The 24,670-nt window shown below is 41.4% G+C and overlaps 2 protein-coding genes across 7 annotated transcripts; both read left to right on the forward strand.

Annotated features, from left to right (window-relative positions):
• Nucleotides 1-10: 10 nt before the first annotated feature.
• LOC112435286 (uncharacterized) lies at nucleotides 11-5,789 on the forward strand. Of its 4 annotated transcripts, XM_076888482.1 has the most exons (4): nucleotides 11-150; nucleotides 438-623; nucleotides 1,643-1,702; nucleotides 1,776-5,789. In XM_076888482.1, exon 4 carries the CDS (start codon nucleotides 1,811-1,813, stop codon nucleotides 3,065-3,067), a length of 1,257 nt encoding a protein of 418 aa, XP_076744597.1. In that variant the 5' UTR covers nucleotides 11-150; nucleotides 438-623; nucleotides 1,643-1,702; nucleotides 1,776-1,810; the 3' UTR covers nucleotides 3,068-5,789. The 4 variants fall into 4 exon arrangements, with proteins under 4 accessions (XP_076744597.1, XP_024659400.1, XP_024659402.1 ...); XM_024803632.2 differs by lacking the exon at nucleotides 1,643-1,702; XM_024803634.2 differs by lacking the exon at nucleotides 1,643-1,702 and having other exon boundaries at nucleotides 75-212.
• On the forward strand, nucleotides 24-23,461 carry LOC106674769 (uncharacterized). Of its 3 annotated transcripts, none has more exons than XM_076888452.1 (3): nucleotides 24-150; nucleotides 18,651-18,836; nucleotides 20,432-23,461. In XM_076888452.1, exon 3 carries the CDS (start codon nucleotides 20,467-20,469, stop codon nucleotides 22,507-22,509), a length of 2,043 nt encoding a protein of 680 aa, XP_076744567.1. In that variant the 5' UTR covers nucleotides 24-150; nucleotides 18,651-18,836; nucleotides 20,432-20,466; the 3' UTR covers nucleotides 22,510-23,461. The 3 variants fall into 3 exon arrangements, with proteins under 3 accessions (XP_076744567.1, XP_024659393.2, XP_024659392.2); XM_024803625.2 differs by lacking the exon at nucleotides 24-150 and adding an exon at nucleotides 18,217-18,422; XM_024803624.2 differs by lacking the exon at nucleotides 24-150 and adding an exon at nucleotides 18,217-18,360.
• Nucleotides 23,462-24,670: the final 1,209 nt, after the last annotated feature.

A 24,670-nucleotide genomic window follows, 5' to 3' on the forward strand; every position in this document is an offset into this window, starting at 1 on the left:
AGGAGACGAAGAAGAAGGAGGAGTGTGCGTACTGTGCTCTTTGCTGTGTCTTTCCGCCGTTTTAAAAATGGGCACTTTTTGAAGAACCCGCATCAAAGTATTGTGGAGAAGCGTCGTGTTAAATCTAATTGATGAACGGCAATTTGTCAGGTATGTATCGCAGCTGCGAAGACGAACGTACGTTCTCCTGTTAGGTTACAGCTGGTAGGAAGGTGCGTTCAGTGTGTCTTTGTAATTTTAAGTTTCCATGTCAAACGAGATAAAACAGTTATTTCTGGATGCGCACTTATTTGCTGAGATTAACAATGTGTTTTTGTAAACCACGTGATGATTTAAGTCATTTAATCTTTACAGAACATGTGAGCGAGGCTAAAAGAGCAATTTTTTTATGTTTAGTAAACTGACGTTTCTAAATGTAACTGCTTTTATTTCATTAGTTCTGACGAGGACAGCTGAGTGATGTTGTTGGTGAGCTTGGATTAAATCATCTCTAAACAAAGAACTTGTCCTCGTGGTGACTGACTTGGGGAGTGGAGGTCAGTGAGCTCATTGTCTCTGCTGGTCCGACTCCAACTACAAAGCCGGCCCGCTCGCCCCCTCCTGAGTCTGAGAGGAGATCCAGAGTAAGTCAGTTATAACTACACTGGTTGCTTAACTTCATCATTTTCTACAGGGTCTCTCTCTCTTAGCTCATTTTGATTTGATTTCTGCCTTCTGTTTAGCCTCTCTGTTTGTCTGCCTCAGTACATTAATGTTTTATCATTTGAGTTACACTCTCTGTTTCCCTTCATATGAAGGTGATGTCTGTGGAGTGATCATGACTTCATTAAAAATCCTCTGTTTTCCTTTTCCACGTTTCTTCTTTCATATTCTTTCTGACGTCTTTTCTTGTGTAAGCTGCTAACTCTTGTGATGGAGATTTCTTTATTTTATGTGTTGATCATATGTTTTGACAATATCACTTTAGTAATATCTATAGTACATTTTGTGCGACTTTGTTCTACATATAGGAAAACATCAAATATGTTATTCCACACACAGATGGGTATTGTGAGTGAGTTGGACTGACACTCCCAGGCACCATGAGACATTAGGCAGATAGTGAGACTCCTCCTTATCTCCAGGGAGGAGGTGTTGAGATGAAAATATTTGAAGTGCCTCAATTCTATGCTGTATATTAACTAAAATGCCATATAACCATATAGTGCAGTATTAAGTGGACATGGCCATGAAAAATAAAGGCATTAGACTACGTGTCCTTGGGGGGTGGAAAGCTGTAGACTCTCACCCACGCTTGCCTGTGAAAAACTAGATAACAGGGGACCATCTTCTAGTGGAGATGCATTATAACTCACCTGTGCATTATAATAAAAGGTGTTGATTGCAGCTGACAGTGTCTGCAGACTTTGATAACTGTGACACCCTCGTGGTTAATCAGAGGCAAATCTGAGCCAGTGTGGATTTGGTTGTACAGCTCTCACACATACAACCTGAACTGCACATTGTAAGTGTGATGTTCTTCAGATTTGAACAAAGTAAAAACTAAAAAACTTTGAAGTCACACAAGCCAATATTTTATTCACAAGTTGAACTTTTACTACTTTTATCCCCAAAATGAGCTCACTTCAAATATTTACCACAGCATAGCGTCCCCAGGCACCTGAGACGTTTGGCAGATGGTGAAACTGTTTATCTTTGTGAGGTAAGAGGGGGCACTTGTGGATGAGCTGAAGATATAGACCTGATGTCACTGTTTTGGTTCTTTGTCATTACAGGAGAAAGAAGTGAAAGCAGGCCCAAACCTCAGCACATGGATGACATCAACCAAAAACATCCAGCACCAGAAAGTAAAGACGAGCCAGCGGCGATCCCTGTGGAAAAGACTTTTCCTGCTATGAAGCAGCCCAGAAGACGCAAGCGCGCCAACAGGGAGGAGAGAAGCTTGAGCTGTGATCAGTGTGGAAAGGCTTTTACTCAGATTGGTCACTTGAAATCACATCAGCTGATCCACACCGGTGTGAAACCATTCAGCTGTGATCAGTGTGGAAAGACCTTTACTCATAGATGGAGCTTAAAAACACATCAGGTCGTCCACACTGGATTTAAAGCTTTCAACTGTGATCAGTGTGAAAAGTCTTTTACTCAGAAAGGTCACTTAAGGAGACATTATATGATCCATGTTGGAGGTAAATCATTTGTCTGTGATCAGTGTGGAAAGTCTTTTACGGATAGAGATCACTTAGAGAGACATCAGGGCATCCACAGTGAAGTTAAACCTTTCACCTGTGATCAGTGTGGAAATTCTTTTACTGAGATTGATAGGTTAAAAAGACATCAGCTCATCCACAGTGGAGAGAAACCATTCAGTTGTGATCTGTGTGGAAAGTCATTTACTCAGATAGGCAATTTAAAAGTACATCAGCTCATCCACAGTGGAGATAAACCTCTCACCTGTGATCAGTGTGGAAAGGCTTTTGCTTACGTTAGTAACTTAAAAAGACATCAGCTTATCCACAGTGGAGCTAAACCCTTCAGCTGTGAGCAGTGTGGAAAGTCTTTTACTCACATTGCTGCCTTAAAATCACATCAGCTTATCCACTCTGGTACTAAACAATTTGTATGTGGTGACTGTGGAAAGGCTTATATTGAGATCGAAAGGTTAAAATCACATCAGCTCATCCACTCTGGAGTTACATCATTTAAATGTGGTCAATGTGGAAAGGCTTTTACTCACATGACTGGCTTAAAATCACATCAGCTGATCCACTCTGGTGCTAAACAATTTGTATGTGGTCAGTGTGGAAAGGCTTTTACTCACATGACTGGCTTAAAATCACATCAGCTGATCCACTCTGGTGCTAAACAATTTGTATGTGGTCAGTGTGGAAAGGCTTTTACTCACATGACTGGCTTAAAATCACATCAGCTCACCCACTCTGGAGTTAAATCATTTGTATGTGGTCACTGTGGAAAGTCTTTCATCCATAAAACAAATCTATTGAGGCATCAGAAAACCCACAAAGTGTCCTCCTCTGAGAAAAGTGGAAGACCAATGGGACATTACTAGGGCTGCCACAAATGATTATTTTGATAGTCGACTAGTCACCGATTATTTTTGCAATTAGTCGACTAATCAGATCATGCATCCATTGGACGTAAAATGTACAGCATGCATCTGCTCTTATATAACTATCATGAGCTTACAGCTTTAAGTGTTTAAGGTCTGTGCTAACTAAGAATAGAGACAAGGTGATAGTTTATTAAATTTTAATGAAATGTGCAGATTGTTTCGGTGAAGTTTAATAAACTCCTTGCTAGGGATGGGTACCTGTATCCGGTGCCATGACGGCACCAGTTCTGACATAAACGGTAGTAACCAGACCGAAAAGAAGCGCTTATTTCGGTGCTTTTATTTTCCTGAGATGTCATACACTTTAGATTCTAGCCAATCATTTTACGTTTCTGAGGATAGTAGGCGGGTCCAGGTACGTACGTTCTTTTAGAGCAGAGCTACAGATTAAAAATGCCCAAGGCAAAGCGGTGAAAAGTCTGGCTGTACTTCACAGCAAAATATGCAAACTCAGCAGCCTGCAACAAGTGCTTTAAGGTGATACTTTGATACTGTCAAAGGAGGTAACACCTCGAATCCGATGAAACACCTGGCGACGCATAGCGTTTTTTTTTAAAGCCGAAAAATGCGCCGTATTTGAGAGCTTGCTGTGAGACCTCACACCGAGCACATCTACTGCGGGTGTGGTGCCTGTTATCAGACCCGGAGTTAGCAACATCCTCCAAAAACCCGAAGAGGGGAGTCCTGGCCCCTAGCCCTGCCAGTGTAGCAGAAATGATGACGGATGATGATGCAGCAGCAGCCGTGCTTCTCTGCATGAGTAGCTTAATGTTGTTCGTGTGTAATTTACGTTGAGTAGGCTAACCACATTATTACATTAATGCAGGTAAGGTGAACTAGCAAACATCATCATAGCTACATGCGGCTGTCTTCTTGTTTGATGGCAGATACTCCCTTCACCCTGGCCAAAAAGGCTAAAATGAACAAAGAAAAAGTGGAAAACAGTTAAACATGAGAGGTTTTTGGACCAATTTTGTGTTCTCCATTCTTTAAGCACCGGCACCGTTTCAAAAGTACCAGTTTGGCACCGGTATCGGATAAAACTTAAACGATACCCATCCCTACTCCTTGCTATCTAAAATATAACAGGACACCGGAGTATATTCTCGAGCATCTCACATTTCTGATAATCAGCTGTCTGCTTGATGTTTATTCAGCTGTGTAAAAACTATAACTTTAATCTCAGCCAAACCGATTTACTCAGGAACAAATAAAATACTGAAAAAAAGCAGAACAGTAACATTTTTAAGTTATCTAAGTGACTTATATATCATGTTTAACCTGAGTAGCAAAAGATGGCGGTGGGTTTGGAAACCATTTGCCGGGAGTCCGGTGTTCTCACCGGCTCCAGGGAGCCTGTAACCCCGGCTAGCTATCGAAGTCTCCGAAAACGTCGGAGCACTTTCAAAAAAATGTGGTGTCTTGATAAAGTGAGCAGATATTTGAAGTTTACACAGCTACATTCTCGCCTGAAAATATGTTAAACATTTACTTTGTGACCCAGAAAGAATGATAAGAATAAAACTGACTAGCTGCTGCCATTGTTGGAAACTGAGCTGGGCCACGCTATGAATTCTGGGACACAGCTTCTTCTTCTTCGGGGTTTAATGGCAGCTGTCATCCTTCTTCATGCAGTGCTGCCGTTTTCTGTTTCAGTCCGTTATTAAATCCTACTACTTATTCCTGCGTCTTTTGGGATCTTACAAAGCTTCAAATGACGCGTTGACTATTAAATTAGTCGTTGGCGATTTTGATAGTCGACGTAATCGTGACTAGTCGACTAATCGTGGCAGCCCTAGACATTACCCTGACGGGGTTCATTTGAACACAGTGGGAGAAACAGGGGTCTGAACAAAAGTTCTTCTGGATGCTGCGTCAAACTTAAAAAGCTTGAGATCAGGCTTCACAGAATTCAGCTTGTGTTCCAAGTTTAGCAAGTTACACTTCACTGGCTGTGTCCACAAACAGCATACAGAGCAAACATTACTCCCATCATCTGATCACAAGAAAAACAAAATGTCAGAACAGTTCACCTTCTGGGTCAAACTATCAGACCTGTTACTGTTTATTTTAGGAGTCCCCAATCCCAGTCCACGAGGGCCAGTGTCCCTGCAGGTTTTAGATCTCACTCTGGGTCAACACACCTGAATCACATGATTACTTCATTACCAGGCCTCTGGACAACGTCAAGACATGTTGAAGGGGATAATTTAACATTTTTAAATCATCTATGACGGATCAAGGACACCTCTAAACCCTGCAGGGACACCGGCCCTCGTGGACTGGGATTGGGGACCCCGTGTTTATTTGGCTATTCATCGTGAGGTAATTATCAGTGTGAGTGCACTTCTGTTGTAACTCACATGAAATGTGTTTTAAATGGGCTCTATTGTCTTACAATATTGTGTGAGTCTGTTTTGCTCCACAAAGACACAACCCCTCCTGCAATTTTTAATGTTACAGTAAGAAAAAAAAGGTAAATTGATAAATTTGTGTCATTTTGAAACAGGCAGTATGTGGAAAACTAAATATTTTCTTACCCATGTGTAAAGTTTTCAGTGGTCTGTGTTTTCTTACAGGATGTGAGTGTGTTTTGCTCCATGAAGAGACAAACCTACATTTTTTTATGTTGCAATAAAAATATTCTTATTGTAAGTCATATATATGTGTCATTTATGATAAAACTGACTTGCTGTCCCTTTGTTCCCGTGTACCTAAGTAATTGTGGGTAATATCTTGATGCATGCTCAATCATCCAGGTAAGGAAATCCCAGAAGTTGATTCTGTTCATCTGGACGTAACGTTTTCAGTGGGACAAACATTTCGTCACTCATCCCAGAGACTTCTTCAGTCTCAGCTGACTGCAGGTTTCTCCAATCTTATAAACACTACATTTGCATTGCAAAGAAAAGCGTCTGGACTTCTTTAAGTTAAGTCATCAGGGGGTCCTTTTGTCCTTCTGTGGGGGGTCACTCCCACTAGGTTTATATCTGGGACTCTCCACCATTTGACCTTAGAACTGAAGAAGCTTCTCGGATGAGAGGTGAAACATCTTCAAGTAACTTAAAGAAGTCCAGACGCTTTTCTTTGCAAGCTCCTTTGACTACGATGACCTGGATGACTGAGAACCTTCACAGACACACTACATTTGCATAATGAATGAACCCCCCAGCAGGCCTGAAGGTGCCTGGTTTGGGGGGGGGGGGATTTCCAGGACGAAGGACTCAAAACAATATCAGAGCCTTAGTCCAAACAATTAAAAAACCCGGTTGCACCTCCAGCAGCAGCGGCACACAGTCCAACAAGCCAAGTTCTTGTGGCCAACTTGGTTGGTGGCAAATCCAGCAAGACCATTCAGGCGGCCTCCCATGGGTCCAGTGGCACCAAAACAGTCTAGGCGGCCTGTGATGAGACCAGTGGCAGCAGCATTGCGGCTCAGGCAGCTTGCCCCGGGTCCAGTGACAATGGTGTTACAGATCAACCGGCCTGCCCTGGGTCCAGTGGCAGTGATGACATAATGGCTCCGGTGGCTCTCAACAGCTCCTTAGCTGTTGGCCTGGAAAGTGGCCAGTGATTATTGATCTTGGCTGATGGCTGGTGTTTCGCTGCTGGACTCGGAAGCAGCGGTGCAGTCGGTGCTGGATGAGGAAGCGGGTGTGCAGGTGTGGCAGGTATGGACAGCTCGCAGACCCCCGGTGCTCAAACCTCCGACTCAGGCAGAGTGGGACCATCCAGTGCGCAGATCCTCTGCGCTCAAACTTCCACCTCAGGTTGAGCGGGCACCTCTAGTGTGCAGACCCATGTAGCTCAAACCCCCAGATTGGGTTGAATGGCCCTCTCTGGCGCACAGACCCTCGGCCCTTAAACCTCTAGTTTGGGCTAAGCAGCCCATCTGGCACGCAGACCCCCAGAGCTCAAACCTCCAGCTCTGGCTGAGCAGACCCCTCTGGCTCGCAGACCCTTGACCCTTAAACCTCCAGCTCAGGCTGAGCGCTAATGCTAAGCTCCATTCCCAATCTGGATAGTTATCATCTGGTTATGTCTGGGGATTACAACCTGGTAATGGATTCTGTTTGGGATCGCTCTTCCCAATCTTTACTAAGACCTGTTATGTGACGGCTGTGTGCAGGCAGGAAAAGGACCCAAGGTGCAGACTCCGGAGACAGATGTGGCCCCTACTTACTGAGTGCTATTACAGACTGTAAATATGATCCAATCGTCATTTCTGATCATGCCCGGTTACAGAGGTGGGTCAAGTATCCAAAAATTGTACTCAAGTAAGAGTAGCATTACTTTGAAATATTATTACTCACGTAAAAGTGAAAAGTAGTCTTCAAAAAAGTTACTCGAGTAAGAGTAAAGTACTTGGTGAAAAGACTACTCAAGTAGCGAGTAACTGTTTGAAATGTCCGATTTATTTTATAAATGCTATCAGACAAACAAAAATAAATAAATATACAAATTTTAGTATTTTCAAAAGGAATATATGTAAAAACATCAACAAAATAAAGCACAACAATTCTAATTTCCAGATTTTCACAACATTTTTCAAACAAGCTTTTTTCACCAATACCTGCAGTAAATAATATAAATATATAAACAGTGCAAACAATTTCCAGTGACAAGATTTGCTGTAAACTTTATATTCATTTTTGCTCCAAATGGCACAGCAACCTCAGAGAAAACAGAACGAGACATCTTCCTCATGTACATACAAGCCAGCTCAGTTTACCATAAATTGTATGGGTGTGAATCTATTTCTGCATATTTAGCAAAAATGTGCCATTTCTTCACTCAGTGAGGTGATGGTTAAGCTTCAGCAGCAGTTTGCTCTCAAGGTTCTTTCTGTGAAGCTGTGACTGTTTAGCAGTGAACAGGAGTCCTGCATGATTGAGAAGTCCTTCACAAGCTCCTGATGCAGGAAGAGCTGTGTTGACTTTGATCGACAGCTTCTTGATGTGAGGAACGCCATGCAATGGATCCACACCTCCAGTGAATGGACATGAAAGGTACCGCTCCAGCCCTGCTTCTGGCTTTCCTGACCCCATGGATCTATCATCTTAGTCGGTTAGGCTGCTGTTTGCGCTGGCATCATCCAGCTTTGTGTCTAGGTGATGTCTGATGAAGTTGAGACCTGTGGAAAGATGTATGGTTTTCAAAAGAATTGGGTCTCTTCATTATAGTGCTGTATACACTGCCAAGCTGCGGATGTTTGGCAAGAAGATTTGATCACACTGGAGATGTTTTTTTACTAACTCTTGTAGAAAAACAAAATCTTGTCGTTCATATCCCACACAAACAGTTTGCAGTGAATTCCAGATTAAGTTTAAAAAAAGAATGCGTGCAAGGCGAAGCAGTGCTAGCCAATAGATCCTCCTGTTGGGCTGTTACTCTGGGAAAAGACGAGAAAGACTGTGATGGAAGCGTGACTGGAGCTGCGATGTAGCCTATATAATATTTATATTGTACGAATGTGATAATTCTGTATATTGTAATAATGTGATATTATATTGTTAAAAAACATGAAAGGTATATTGTTAAACAATATACTTTTCACTTTTCTTTTGCCTGGGTGGCAGCTCTACGCTTCCGTATCCGAGGCTTTTCAATGTGGCCTCACAAAATTATCACGACTACAACAACCATGAAAAGAGTTGGATGGACATTGCTGCTCAATCACAGCTGCCTGGTCAATGTTTTTCATTAGTAATTTAGCAAAGTTGACAGTGGTGGTGTGTGTCTGTGTGAGTGAGTGAAAGACAGACAGAGGGAGAGCGAGAGACAGATTTTGTAGGATAAGCATTAGAGCTGGGCGATAGAACAATAACGAAATGTATTGCGAAATAACTTTTTCTCAATAGAAAAATTAAACTATTGCGATAGGCCTCATCTCTCTTGGACTCTTAAAAAAAAAAAAAGAACAGCCAATCCAAATTAAGTAGCGCAGAGAAGCGCTAATTCGTCATTTGGCTTTTGTCAGACTAAATTTTTAAAAGAACCAAGAGAGGCACTGAAAAGGATCTGCAACGGTGAGCTGTTTTGATTTGGGAGGATTTTCAAGCGGACCAACAGGGAAAGCCTGGCTTCCTTACTGCTGCAATTATTGGGTGCAGGTTCCTAGAAACTCAGTTTGGGTATTCTAGTGGGTGTTCTTCTTCGTCTAAAGGCGTAAATATGATGTGGGGAACATGAACAGAAGCAGTGACTGCAACACTGCATGGCAGGTTCTAATCCCTACAGCATGTTGTGTCACCAGAAAGCAAAACTTTTCCTGTGATTTCTGGTAGATTTGGTTTGTTTGTTTGTTGGTTTTAGTACCAGGCTGATTTTGCCAGATAGGTTAGGGTTGTTTTCTTTTTGTAAGAGAAACACAGGTTTATTTTTTATATATATTTAGACATGTCCTGAACAAGGCCTAATATGTTTTGTTTGTAACAGTGCACTTAGGGGAAAAAAAACTGCCAGGTATCATCCCTCTGGGGGTGATATTTTGTGTGTTGATGATTTAAAAGCAGGCCTGCAAGATCGGGAGTAAAAGTGTTATAAAATACTTTAATTGAGAGCAAATATAAGGTGAGCTTCTCTAGATTACAATGGGCTTCCTAGTTCTGATGAGTTGACTCATGGGAGAGACCACGTGTCAAACGGAGGGATTCTAGGTTTAAACAATGTTTTCTATGTTTTCCATGAGTTTTTTCATGGTGTTTTTGTCCATGGCTTTTTACCGTGATTTGTGGGATTAACCGTTCATGTACAGGTATTAAACCTCTACAGGGGGTTAAGTCCATGTTCAGATAAGGTTTTGATGATCTATAAGTAAACTTCACTGAACTGAAAGGAAAATGTGGTTTGAAGCCTCGCTTCTGTCAGTCTGCCCATGACTGTAGCTGCCTCCACCAGTGTGTGAATGTGAGAGTGAATGAATAGTGGCATTGTAAAGCGCTTTGAGGGTCTCGAAAAGTGCTATATAAATGCAATCCATTATTATTATTATTATGGTTGACGTGTTTTCTAAATGGTTAGAAGTTTTTCCTCCTAGTGAAGAGATACAGGTGCAGCAGCCAGAGTATTGCTGGAAGAAATCATCCAAAGGGTGGAATCTCCTGACTGAGTCTGCGTGCTGATCAGAAGTCTTCAGAGACCCAGCAAGAACAGGGACCATTCATAACAGAGCTGACAGCCCAGGCAGTGGTTAAGGTCAAAGGTCATGCGGTTTGGGGCCCTACTAGTCATCATGAGAAGATTCCAGAACCACAGCAATAACCATAAAGCTGCGTTGGAACGAGAGGGTGAGGGCTGAAAAGAGCCCCCTCCTCCAACAAGAGCGTGCTGAGCTCCAACTCAGCGACTGCAGAGTGAGACTCTGTGCCACCCAAGAGGGATCAGCGAATGAATGCAGATCACATCTGCTTAAAACAGCCAATCAGTTTCCCTGGAAAGCTTAGTGTGTTTTCAAGTTACGGAGGTTGTTGTTGTGACGTTAATAATCATTTTATAAATTATATGCATTTACATGATTCTCCGAACATCACAAACTCTGTTAGAGTCCTGAGCATGAGTAAAAGTGATTGGAGTAATTATAGCATGCAAGTTTTACAGCAACTTGTGTGCATTTTGTAGGGTAGGTAGACTGATTATCTAGCATGTCAGTTCCTGATGCGTAAGTGCATTAGGCCCTCATTGTCTGAGTAAACATAGTGTGGGATTATAATATGAGCTTATGACATGTTATACCCCTAATTAAAGATTGTGAAATCATTATGTAGTTTTAGTTTGTAGTATTCTCCTGAATTAGAAGAAGGTGATAACTATTACAGTTATTAAACTGATTTGTATTACGTTAGACTGCTGATTCAGTGTGAATGAATGATATTGTTTATGATGCATTATACTGCTGAGTTATAAGAAACACGGTTTTCAGAGAGTCAGGACCTTGCTTTTTCTCATAGTGGAGGAGACAGAGAGCACATTCCACGGGAGACTACACCCCCACCGTTGTTGAAGGCAGACAAAATAGGGAGCCAAGGCCATAAGTCAGGCTCGCTAGGAGTTAGAAAGAATGTGAATGTTTAGGTTTTTATGACTAGGTGGGGGCCACTAGAGGCTATAAGAGTTTGAGTAACCCTCCACCAGTTTGAGATTTGCTGTGACCCTCTTCATGCATGTCTCCCCATCCGGATGGTTTGTGCTCATAAAGTGTTCAATTGTATTTAATAAAAGATTGTTGATTGAGCATTTGTACACCGAATATTGTCCATCCTTCAGCCCAAAGATCGAAAGAATTGGGAGAATTTAACAATAGTAACAACAGTTGTGAGTTCTTTTGACATGTGTACTCAATTTTGACACATGTGACACCGTAAAGATTGGATTTTTGGTTTATCCCATTTCATTGAGGGATTTTGATCGGCCTCAAACATGCTGGAAGCACTAAAGAAGGAAGTCGTTCTTCCAGAGTTGTGGTTGTTTTGGTTTCCCCAATCACTGATGTGGGCACAGTAAAGATAATTGTAAATGCCTTGGAGAGGGTTCACACCTTTTAAACGGGCTGATGGCCCTACAATAGTAAAGAGTACAGTACGCTGCATAGACAGAGAGGAAAGATCTATAATTCTGTTGCAAAAAATCAATCCCTAATAACACTGGGGAAGAGGGTCTTTTACAGAAACAGTTAATAAATTGGGAGATTTAATGATAAAATAGGAAATATATCACACACCTAAAAACTTCCTTATCTTAACAACGGGTTCTTATGAGAGAGCAGCTTGATGTAACTAAGACATATAACCTGTCTATTTCATACATTCGAGAACAGTGGGAGAATGATTTGGGTGCTGTGGTGGCAGATTTCTTTTCTCATGTATTTATCACATATTTAATCATATCACATTAGTTATGTAATATCACTTTCTCACTTTACTATAGTAAGAGCACTCCTGTCACTAGTTTACATGCATGTGGAAAGTTAACACAGTGAGGCCATTGTAATGGGAGACATTAAACAGATAGTGAGACTCCTTCTGCTTATCAGGGATGTAAATCCTTAGGTGACAGCCAAGCAGAAAACAAGGTCATAATTCTCTCTGTGAGGGAGGAGTTATAGCCCCCTGTGAGAGGGGCCAACATGTGAGGTTGTGGAATGTTCATTGTCTGTGTGGGCGGTGGCCACAATCCGGAGGTGGTCCCGGTGTTTCACTGGGATGCTCTCTCCACATCGCAATGTGTTTATTAAACCCACTTCAAATCAAGCTCGCTGGGTGTGTTGCAGGTTATTGTTAAATTTTCCACGACAGTGCCCAGCTGTCTGACAAAGAGTGAGATATGGCTCTTACCAGGGTCCATTCGTCTTCTATATGTTCAAGACACTCCCTAATACAATTCAAAGTGTTACACAGGTTACATTTTTCAAAAGTTAAACTAGCAAAAATATTTCCGAACATAGACATAGACCCATCGTGTGATAGATGCAAACAGACTCCAGCTACTTCCCTTCATATGTTTTGGTCCTGTCCGAAAATTGCTCCTTTCTGGTCATCATTTTTTGAAGTCATCTCTAAAGCCTATGCCTATAACATCTCGCCTCCCCCTTGGTGACAGTTTTTGGTTGTTTCTCTGGTATTGTGACTTCTGTTCCCCCTGCCCATTTACAGAGGGTTATTGCGTTTTTGTCATTATTAGCGAGACGCCTGATTTTATTTAAATGGAAGTCTACTACTGCTCCATCACACCACCGCTGGATAACGGATGTTATGCAAAATGTCAAACTGGAAAAAATCAGATGTACTCTGAACGGATCCATCGGCAAATTCCACACAACGTGGAACCCTCTGTTAACATACGTCAACAATTTATCCGGTCTGGAACTGGAATCTTCAGTGTTTTTGTTTGCCCTAGAACAGTCCTGTAAAAACAATAGAGAGGTGCACCCCCCCCCCCCCCCCTTTCTTTTTTTTTTTGCTGTTGTTGCTGTGCTTTTTGTTTGTTTGTTTGTTTGTTTGTTTTTGCTTGTTTGTTTGTTTAGTGTTTTTGTTCCCTTTTCCTGTCTTGGTATTATCTGTATTTATGATCTGTGGGATTGTTGTTTTGTGGTTTTCTGTAAAATGATGCCCTTTATGTAAAATGATGCCCTTTAATGCCCTTCTAAAGAAGGGCATCAAAAAAGCCAAACACCATTACAAAAAGAAGGTAGAAGAACATTTCTCCAACTCCAACCCCCGACGCATGTGGCAAGGACTCCAGACCATCACAGACTACAGGACCACCAAACCTTCCCCCGCATCCACTGATGTCTCCTTCCTCAATGAGCTCAACAACTTTTATGCTCGTTTTGAGCGAGGGAACCCCACAACCACAACCAAAGCAGACATGACGCCAGATCACCAACCTCTGACTCTCTCCCCCACCGATGTAGGAGCGGTGCTGAGCAGGATCAATGTCCACAAGGCTGCAGGTCCTGATGGCATCCCCGGGCGTGTTCTCAGAGCGTGTTCTGGGGAGCTTGCAGGAGTGCTCACAGACATATTCAATCTGTCCTTGGCCCACGCTGTGGTACCGGCCTGCTTCAAATCCACCTCCATCGTCCCGATACCCAAAAACTCCAACCCATCTTGCCTCAATGACTACCGCCCAGTAGCACTCACCCCCATCATCACTAAGTGCTTAGAGCAGCTGGTCCTAGCACACTTCAAATCCTGTCTCTCCCCCACCCTGGACCCCCACCAATTCGCATACCGCCAGAACAGGAGCACAGAGGATGCAGTCTCCATCGCACTGCACTCTGTCCTCTCACACCTGGACAACAACAACACCTACGCCAGAATGCTGTTTATAGACTTTAGTTCAGCGTTCAATACAATCCACCCCTCACAACTCATCAGGAAACTGACAGACCTGGGCATCAGTTCCCTCATCTGCAAATGGTTACTGGACTTCCTGACCAACCGCCCCCAACGTGTCCGGCTGGATAACCGCTGCTCATCTACAATCACGATGAACACCGGTGTACCACAAGGTTGTGTGATGAGCCCTTTCCTCTACTCCCTCTTCACCCACGACTGCAGACCGGCTGATGGTTCCAACACCATCATTAAGTTTGCAGATGACACCACGGTGATTGGCCTCATCAGTGACAACGATGAGGCCGCCTACAGGGAGGAGGTGGATTGTCTGGCTGAGTGGTGCGACACAAACAACCTGCTGCTTAACACTGAGAAGACCAAGGAGCTCATCGTGGACTACAGGAGGAATGCTGACCCACATCCACCCATCCACATTAAGGGGACAGCTGTGGAGCGTGTGAGCAGCTTCAAGTTCCTGGGAGTCCACATCTCCGAGGATCTCACCTGGACGACCAACTGCTCCAAGCTGGTCAAGAAGGCTCGCCAGCGCCTCTTCTTCTTGAGGACTCTGAGGAAGAACCACCTGTCCTCAGACATCCTGGTGAACTTCTATCGCTGCACCATCGAGAGCATCCTGACCAACTGTATAACAGTCTGGTACGGGAACTGCTCTGCCTCGGACCGGAAGGCGTTGCAGAGGGTCGTGAAAACTGCCCAGCGCATCGCCGGAGCACCACTTCCTGCCATAAAAGACATCTACAGGAAGCGGTGTCTGAAAAGGGCTGGGAAAATCATCAGAGACCCCAGTCACCCATCACATGGACTCTTCACCCTCCTGCCCTCTGGGAGGCGCCACAGGAGCCTTCGGACTAAGACCACCAGGTACCGGAACAGCTTCTTCCCCACAGCTGTCAGACTCCTGAACTCTGCCTCCTGACATCTGACCCACGTTAAACTCATGGACTGAACATACACACACCCACAATGGACAACTGTACCCTCAAACACACAATAATAACATGGACTGAACCACCACTCACAACCACTAGCACTTTATATACCTCTGTAGAAACTATCTACACCCTCACTTATCTTAACTGCACTACTGTATAGCTCTGTGTAAATAATCATTCTGTACATTCGATAATCTTTAATCCTACAACTGTTTACAACTTTCATAGTTCCCATTTCTGTATAGCTGTATATCTCAGATTCTGTAAAGTTATTTATTTCATATTCTGTATAGTTTTTCATATTTATATCCTGTTCATAGCCTGTACATAGCTTGTACTCACTACAGCCTGTACATACTTATAGTTATAGAATATTCACAACATACTTCATACCGTGTACATTATAACATACCATAATAGACCCATTTCTGTAATATACTTACATATCTATACTATTGCTAATATATATTGTAATATATCTATATCACTAAAGCACTTCTGGATGGATGCAAACTGCATTTCGTTGCCCTGTACCTGTGCATGTGCAATGACAATAAAGTTGAATTCTATTCTATTCTAAAATAATAAGAATGCTATGTATGATAATTGGGAAACTACAAGTGTTAAAAAAAAGAATTACTACTACATTGAAAGCTGTTATAGTACGCCTTAAACTCATAGACATTTGGAGATTCAAATATCCTCATTCCAAAACGTTTACTTAGTGCAACAATTCTAACTCGAGACATTCAAGGATAGACTTTTGGTTAGTTTGTGTCATGGTTCTGGGTCAGTGACCCAGTGTTTTTGATTTTGTACTCTTATTTTTGATAGTATGAATGATAACTGTTTGTGTTTTTGGTTTCCCAGTGTTTATTCTGTGCTCCCTTTGTTTTCTGTCGTCCCTGCCTGTATATCCCCTCTAGTGTAGTCAGGTCTCTGCGTTAAGCCTGCGTCTCTGAGTCTGTGTCTTTGCGTGTGTGTTTCCCGTTTTATTTTGAAGGTCCGTGTCTGATCTCAGTGTGTTCAGATTACGCTTCCTTGTCTCGTCAGTTCTGATTTCTCCCAGCTGTGCCCTCCTTCTGTGTCTCACACACTTCCCAGTGTATTTAAACCCTGTGTTTCTCTGAGTCAGTGTCACGTCGTTCCTCGTGCTGTGTGGAACTCCCTGTGTCTCCCTGAGTGTTTAGTTTGTCATTTTCCAGTTCAGTTTAGTTTGCTTTTGCTTTTGTATGCTTTTCCCGGCCAGCAAATAAAGCTGTGGTTTTGAGTTCATCCCTCGTGTCTAAGAGCCTTCATTTTGGGCCCAATTCCTGTCTGCCACACAGCGATTCATGACAGAGAAAGATGATGTGAAAAAGGATCTTAAAGAACTGATCTCAAACTATTGATCTAGAGCTCGAGAAAAATTAAAGTTTGCAAATAACTGGGAATTATTAAAATTTGAAATTGACAAATATTTAAGGAAGGTTGGCAGCCTTAACGTGAAATCGAAAAGATTAGAGGAAGAAAATACAATCTCTCAAATTGACACTAATTGAAGAGGATAAATTGAACCTTGCTAAATTACAAGATAAATTAGATGGCTTATACTCAGACAAAGCAAAAGGAGCTTTTATCAGATCCAGATCTTGAAGAAGGTGAGTGCAATTCCTATTATTTCTTCAGCTTAGAAAAGAAACACTCAAGCATAATATTAGCAAATTAATGATAAATGTGGTTATAACAGAGGATTACAGATTAATCTCTAAACTCTGTAGTCATTTCTATAAGGAATTTTTAGCTGTACATTTTCTCAGGAAGCTTCAGATCACCTCTTATAATTGCTGAATGTTAAATCTGTCAGCCAAGAAGATTCTATATTATGTGATCTACCCGTCTCATTAGAAGAAGTCACAGATGCAATTGGGCTATTAAAAATAATACATCTCCAGGCACAGATGATCATACTGCAGAATTATATAAAACTTTTTCTGAAGAGTTCTCTTCCTTTCTTCTTGAGGTTTTTGCTGAAAGCATATGAAACCACCAACTTCCCACTACGATGAATCAAGGTTTGACCACATAGTTTCTGAAGCAAAATAAGGACCTCTTAATGATTGATAATTGCGGACCAAATAGCTTATTAAACAATAATTAAAGAATACTTGCTCTAATTTTAGCTAACAGACTTAAGATGGTTGTTGACTCGGTTAATGATGAAAGACAATCTGGGTTTATGCCCAAAAGACATATAACAATATCAGATTGGTTTTAGATATTCTGGATTATTCTGATAAATAGCAGTGGTTTCATATTATTTTTAGAGTTCTACAAGGCCTTCGATACGGTGAAGCATGAATTTATATTTCAAGCTCTAGATAGATATGGTTTTGGTACTTACTTTCTACGGTGATTAAAACATTATAACAATAACAGCAGTATCAAATTAACAAACAGTACTTCACCCAGATTTAACATACAAAGAGGGAAAAGACGAGGCTGTCCCAAAACAGGTCCCTGTACCTGTTTTAGTTAATTGCCCAACTATTGTTCCTTCCAGTAAAACAAGAAGTTCGTTATTTCGGTATTGTAATAACCAAAAACCAGGAAAGAAGAATTGATCAAATTTCTTATCTAATTCTAGTGAAACTCAAACACAGATTTACTCTGTGGCTCTTAAGAGATTTATCATTAAAAGGCAGAGTATTAAAAACTAAAGCAGAAGGTATCTCTCATCTTACATACGCTGCATTGGCATTGCACCTTGATAATAAACTCATAAAAGAGGTTGATAAGTTACTTTTCAACTTTATTTGGAAAAATAGGACACACTACATTTAAAAAACAGTTCTTATGAACTCCTGTGTCAATGGAGGACTTAATGTGTTCGATTTTAACACTCTAAATAACACATTCAAAATAAATTGGTTAAAAAATATAATTACAAATCCTACATCCATTTGGATACTATACCTATGTACATGTTTTCTAAGGAAGGTGTCCTTACTTATAATTTTAATATTGATAAAATCCCTATATAAATCTCTGCATTTCATCGCCAAGCTTTTTTAGCATGGACTCTTATTTACAAACATGGTCTACACAAACACCAAAACCACAACAGATGTGTGATTAACTTGTTAATCTTAATGGTTAAATTTCATATTCACAAATCCAAATGTTTAGGAAGACATCCCTCTTTTTATGTTTTTTTCCCACGAGCTTGTGCAATACCTTTAATATAGTGCTGTTTAATTCTATTTTGTATAATGATGTTTAAATAAAGGTTTGTAAAAAAAAAAGAAGAAGAAGAAGACAAAGAAGGAGGAGTGTGCGTACTGTGCTCTTTGCTGTGTCTTTCCGCCATTTTAAAAATGGGCACTTTTTGAAGAACCCGCATCAAAGTATTGTGGAGAAGCGTCGTGTTAAATCTAATTGATGAACGGCTTTTTGTGAGGTATGTGTTGCAGCTGCGAAGACGAACGTACGTTCTCCTGTTAGGTTACAGCTGGTAGGAAGGTGCGTTCAGTGTGTCTTTGTAATTTTAAGTTTCCATGTCAAACGAGATAAAACAGTTATTTCTGGATGCGCACTTGTTCGCTGAGTTTGGTAAAAATGTGTTTTTGTAAACCACGTGATGATTTAAGTCATTTAATCTTTACAGAACATGTGAGCGAGGCTAATAGAGCAATATTTTTATGTTTAGTAAACTGACGTTTCTAAATGTAACTGCTTTTATTTCATTAGTTCTGACGAGGACAGCTGAATGATGTTGTTGGTGAGCTTGGATTAAATCATCTCTAAACAAAGAACTTGTCCTCGTGGTGACTGACTTGGGGAGTGGAGGTCAGTGAGCCCATTGTCTCTGCTGGTCCGACTCCAACTACAAAGCCGGCCCGCTCGCCCCCTCCTGAGTCTGAGAGGAGATCCAGAGTAAGTCAGTTATAACTACACTGGTTGCTTAACTTCATCATTTTCTACAGGGTCTCTCTCTCTTAGCTCACTTTGATTTGATTTCTGCCTTCTGTTTAGCCTCTCTGTCTGCCTCAGTACATTAATGTTTTATCATTTGAGATAAACTCTCTGTTTCCGTTCATATGAAGGTGATGTCTGTGGATATTGTGGGAAATATACATGTAGCAGTATTTCAGTAAGTGTCAGTCAGTCAAGAAGCAAAAGAATATTTAAACTAAAACACATTAAAAGAAGTGTTTTGCTTGTAACTGCATAAGTTCCTGCACAGGGGCGGTTAGAACAGGATGTACTCAGGATGTGGCATACACGATCACGGGCCTCATAACGATCAACAGGAAACAGCTGGGGGTGAAAGGGTCTCGAAACGGCATTCTAAGTGTTGTAAAAAGGAACTTACTCATGCATCTTTAGCGTGTACAACCCTATAAAATAAAGAAGTTCTTGTCCTTCCTCTATGAGATCTACCAGACTACACTGAGGGTGGTATCATGTACGTCTCCCACATATGTGCTTAATACATAATTGTTGTGTACTGGACCTGATCTGAGTATTGGTTGTTTGTTCTCAGCCCAACATAAAACAATCGGGACAAGAGGCTCAGCATGACCTCATTAAAAATCCACTTTTCTTCTTTCATATTCTTTCTGACGTCTTTTCTTGTGTAAGCTGCTAACTCTTGTGATGGAGATTTCTTTATTTTATGTGTTGATCATATGTTTTGACAAAATGACTTTAGTAATATCTATAGTACATTTTGTGTGACTTGGTTCTACATATAGGAAAACATCAAATATGTATTTCACAGGTTATTCCACACACAGATGGGTATTGTGAGTGAGTTGGACTGACACTCCCAGGCACCATGAGACATTAGGCAGATAGTGAGACTCCTTATCTCCAGGAAGGAGGTGTTGAGATGAAATTATTTGAAGTGCCTCAATTCTATGCTGTATATTAACTAAAATGCCATATAACCGTATAGTGTAGTATTAAGTGGACATGGCCCTGAAAAATAAAGGCATTAGACTACGTGTCCTTGGGCGGTAGAAAGCTGTAGACTCTCACCCACGCTTGCCTGTGAAAAACTAGATAACAGGGGACCATCTTCTAGTGGAGATGCATTATAACTCACCTGTGCATTATAATAAAAGGTGTTGATTGCAGCTGACAGTGTCTGCAGACTTTGATAACTGTGACACCCTCGTGGTTAATCAGAGGCAAATCTGAGTCAGTGTGGATTTGGTTGTACAGCTCTCACACATACAACCTGAACTGCACATTGTAAGTGTGATGTTCTTCAAATTTGAACAAAGTAAAAACTAAAAAACTTTGAAGTCACACAAGCCAAAATTTTATTCACAATGTTGAACTTTTACTACTTTTATCGCCAAAATGAGCTCACTTCAAATGTTTACCACAGCATAGCGTCCCCAGGCACCTGAGACGTTTGGCAGATGGTGAAACTGTTTATCTTTGTGAGGTAAGAGGGGGCACTTGTGGATGAGCTGAAGGTATAGACCTGATGTCACTGTTTGGGTTCTTTGTCATTACAGGAGAAAGAAGTGAAAGCAGGCCCAAACCTCAGCACATGGATGACATCAACCAAAAACATCCAGCACCAGCAAGTAAAGATGAGCCAGCGGCGATCCCTGTGGAAAAGACTTTTCCTGCTATGAAGCAGCCCAGAAGACGCAAGCGCGCCAACAGGGAGGACAGAAGCTTGAGCTGTGATCAGTGTGGAAAGGCTTTTACTCGGAGTAGCAACTTAAAAACACATCAGCTCATCCACAGTGGAGAGAAACCATTCAGCTGCGATCTGTGTGAGAAGACCTTTACTAAGAGATGGAACTTAAAAACACATCAGCTGATCCACAGTGGAGAGAAACCATTCAGCTGCGATCTGTGTGAGAAGACCTTTGCTCTGAGATGGAGCTTAAAATCACATCAGCTGATCCACAGTGAAGTTAAACCATTCAGCTGTGATCAGTGTGGGAAGACCTTTACTCAGAGATGCAGCTTAAAAACACATCAGCTAATCCACACCGGTGTGAAACCATTCAGTTGTGATCAGTGTGGAAAAACCTTTACTCTAAGATGCAGCTTAAAAAAACATCAGCTAATCCACACCGGTGTGAAACCATTCAGCTGTGATCAGTGTGGAAAAACCTTTACTCAGATTTTTCACTTGAAATCACATCAGCTGATCCACACCGGTGTGAAACCATTCAGTTGTGATCAGTGTGGAAAAACCTTTACTCTAAGATGCAGCTTAAAAAAACATCAGCTAATCCACACCGGTGTGAAACCATTCAGCTGTGATCAGTGTGGAAAAACCTTTACTCAGATTTTTCACTTGAAATCACATCAGCTGATCCACACCGGTGTGAAACCATTCAGCTGTGATCAGTGTGGAAAAACCTTTACTCAGATTTTTCACTTGAAATCACATCAGCTGAGCCACACAGGTTTGAAACCATTCAGCTGTGATCAGTGTGGAAAGACCTTTACTCAGAGATCCAACTTAAAAGCACATCAGCTGATCCACACCGGTGTGAAACCATTCAGCTGCGATCTGTGTGGGATGTCTTTTACTCAGAAAGGTCACTTAAAATCACATCAGCTGATCCACACCGGTGTGAAACCATTCAGCTGTGATCAATGTGGAAAGACCTTTACTCTTAGATGCACCTTAAAACAACATCAAGTCGTCCACACGAAATTTAAAGCTTTCAACTGTGATCTGTGTGGGATGTCTTTTACTAGGAAAGCTTACTTTAAATCACATCAGCTGATCCACACCGGTGTGAAACCATTCAGCTGTGATCAGTGTGAAAAGAGCTATACTCTGAAAGGTCATTTAAAGGCACATCAGCTGATCCACACCGGTGTGAAACCATTCACCTGTGGTGAGTGCGGAAAGTCTTTTATTAAGAATTACCGCTTAAAAGCACATCAGCTCATCCACAGTGAAGTTAAACCATTCAGCTGTGATCAGTGTGGAAAGACCTTTACTCAGAAAGGTGACTTAAAGAGACATTATATGATCCATGTTGGAGGTAAATCATTTGTCTGTGATCAGTGTGGAAAGTCTTTTCAGGATAGAGATCACTTAGAGAGACATCAGGGCGTCCACAGTGAAGTTAAACCTTTCAGCTCTTATCTGTGTGGAAATTCTTTTACTGGGATTAGTAGGTTAAAAATGCATCAGCTCATCCACTCTGGAGTTAAATCATTTGTATGTGGTGACTGTGGAAAGGCTTTTACTCGTATGACTGGCTTAAAATCACATCAGCGCACCCACTCTGGAGTTAAATCATTTGTATGTGGTGACTGTGGAAAGGCTTTTACTCGTATGACTGGCTTAAAATCACATCAGCACACCCACTGTGGAGTTAAATCATTTGTATGTGATCAGTGTGGAAAGTCTTTCATCCATTACAAAAGTCTATTGAGCCATCAAAAGACCCACAAAGTGTCCTCCTGTGAGAAAAGTGGCAGACCAATGGGACATTACCCTGACAGGGTTCATTTGAACACAGTGGGAGAAACGGGGGTTCTGAACAAAAGTTCTTCTGGATGCTGCGTCAAACTTAAAAAGCTTGAGATCAGGCTTCACAGAATTCAGCTTTAATTTCCTGAGAAAGTCAGAGCTTCACTGTCTTTGTAGATCTAGTGAAAACATGAAAGGGTGCAAAAAGAGGCACTGTGGTACTGCATGATGAAGTCAGAAGTGACAGAGAAGTATGTGAGCGTGGTTCAGGACATGTTTGTGTGGTAGCAGTGACTACCACACATACTTGGGTTGAAGGTGGGGGCAGGATTACATCAATTCTGAGCCCCTTCTTCCTTTTTCAAAGAGAGGGCAATACTCAGGAAAGGATGATGACAATAGAGCTGCAAGACAGGATGGAAAGAAAAAGAGTTTAAGAGAAGATCATGAATGTTGTGAAGTGATCGAGCCGCGATTACAAAATCTTAGCTTATGGAGTTAGTTATCCCAACACAAGTTTAGCAAGTTACACTTCACTGGCTGTGTCCACAAACAGCATGCAGAGCAAACATTACTCCCATCATCTGATCACAAGAAAAGCAAAATGTCAGAAGAGTTCACCTTCTGGGTCAAACTGTCAGACCTGTTACTGTTTATTTGGCTGTTCATTGTGAGGTAATTATCAGTGTCAGTGCTGCGCCACTTCTGTTGTAACTCACAGGAAATGTGTTTTAAATGGGCTCTATTGTCTTACAATATTGTGTGAGTCTGTTTTGCTCCAGAAGGACACAACCATTCCTGCAATTTTTAATGTTACAGTAAAAAAAAGTAAATTCATAAATTTGTGTCATTTTAAACAGGCAGTATGTGGAAAATTACACGTGGGTAAGAATATATTTAATGTTTTCAGTGGTCTGTTTTCTTACAGGATGTGAGTGTGTTTTGCTCCATGAAGACACAAACCTTCATTTTTTGTTATGTTGCAGTAAAAATATTTTTATTGTAAGTCATATATTTTCGTCATTTTATCCAGGCAGGATGTAAAAGATTAACTGAATCATATGAAAAATAAAATGTAGAAAGATGTGACGTATCTTTCCGTCTTTTTCTGAATAATTACACACTGCTTAAAATTAATTGCAGTATAATTATTTGTTTATTTCTTCCTCTGTAAGAAACTGACTTGCTGTCCCTTTGTTCCCGTGTACCTAAGTAATTGTGGGTAATATCTAGATGCACGCTCAATCATCCAGGTAAGGAAATCCCAGAAGTTGATTCTGTTCATCTGGACGTAGCATTTTCAGTGGGACAAACGTTTCGTAACTCATCCCAGAGACTTCTTCAGTCTCAGCTGACTGCAGGTTTCTCCAATCTTATAAACACTTGCATAATTTTTGCATAATGAATGAACAATGGGCTGTGAGGTCAGTTCCTTGATCATTAGCATGCAAAGTGTCATGAACACTGATCACTAAATCCACTATTGGAGTGTACATTGTCCGCTCCATTTCTAGCTGAATGCATCACATTTACTTCTTCACATTTTGTACCAGAAGACTTACCAGCCTTTAGAAGACAGTGGTCCCGAACCAGAAATGGTAAAGTCGCTGTGTATAAGAGCAAGGATATTATATAGGGTCTATCTGACAATATAAATGGTACTTGATTAAATATTAACAGCAGTACTAAGTAGCAGCCTGACCATTGATTCAGATTGAATACATAATTTTCTCTGGGAGCAGGCCTGTCGTCTGGAACATGCTTTATATTTACAGCATGGAGGGCATCCGGGTGGGTCTTTATAAATTGCTTGCAAGTAGTCTTAAGATGACACTTTGCAGATCCCAGTGCCAACACTTCTCATAAGCCTTCACCCTTGTGTACTTCTGCTCTGTGCTCACTTGACAAGTTGTTTCAGATATCAGAATACTTTATTAATCCTGAAGGAAATTAGGGTTACAGCAGGCAGCACGCTAATGGCGCATGCGCACTTACAAAGGAACCTTCTGACCAACTTTACACAAACATCACATTGAGGAGACATGTCAGAAAGGTAGGCTGATAGGAAAAAAAAAACAACGAAAATACATAACATGAGGTAAGAGGAGGAGAAAAAAACTCCACTCAGACTGAGCTCCTAGTGGGAGAACAGTTTGATAACAGAAAAAACACCTCAGCACAAAAAGCACATGACTATCAATACACCATAGAAACACAAGACAAGCAACAGGGGCGGGTAAAGGGTAAGAGAGCCGCTGTAGACAGCGCATCCGATCCTGCAGTGTGTCTGCGCTGGTCCAGT

The sequence above is a fragment of the Maylandia zebra genome, linkage group LG9 (genome assembly GCF_041146795.1).
Source record: "Maylandia zebra isolate NMK-2024a linkage group LG9, Mzebra_GT3a, whole genome shotgun sequence".
In the NCBI taxonomy this organism is placed as follows: domain Eukaryota; kingdom Metazoa; phylum Chordata; class Actinopteri; order Cichliformes; family Cichlidae; genus Maylandia; species Maylandia zebra.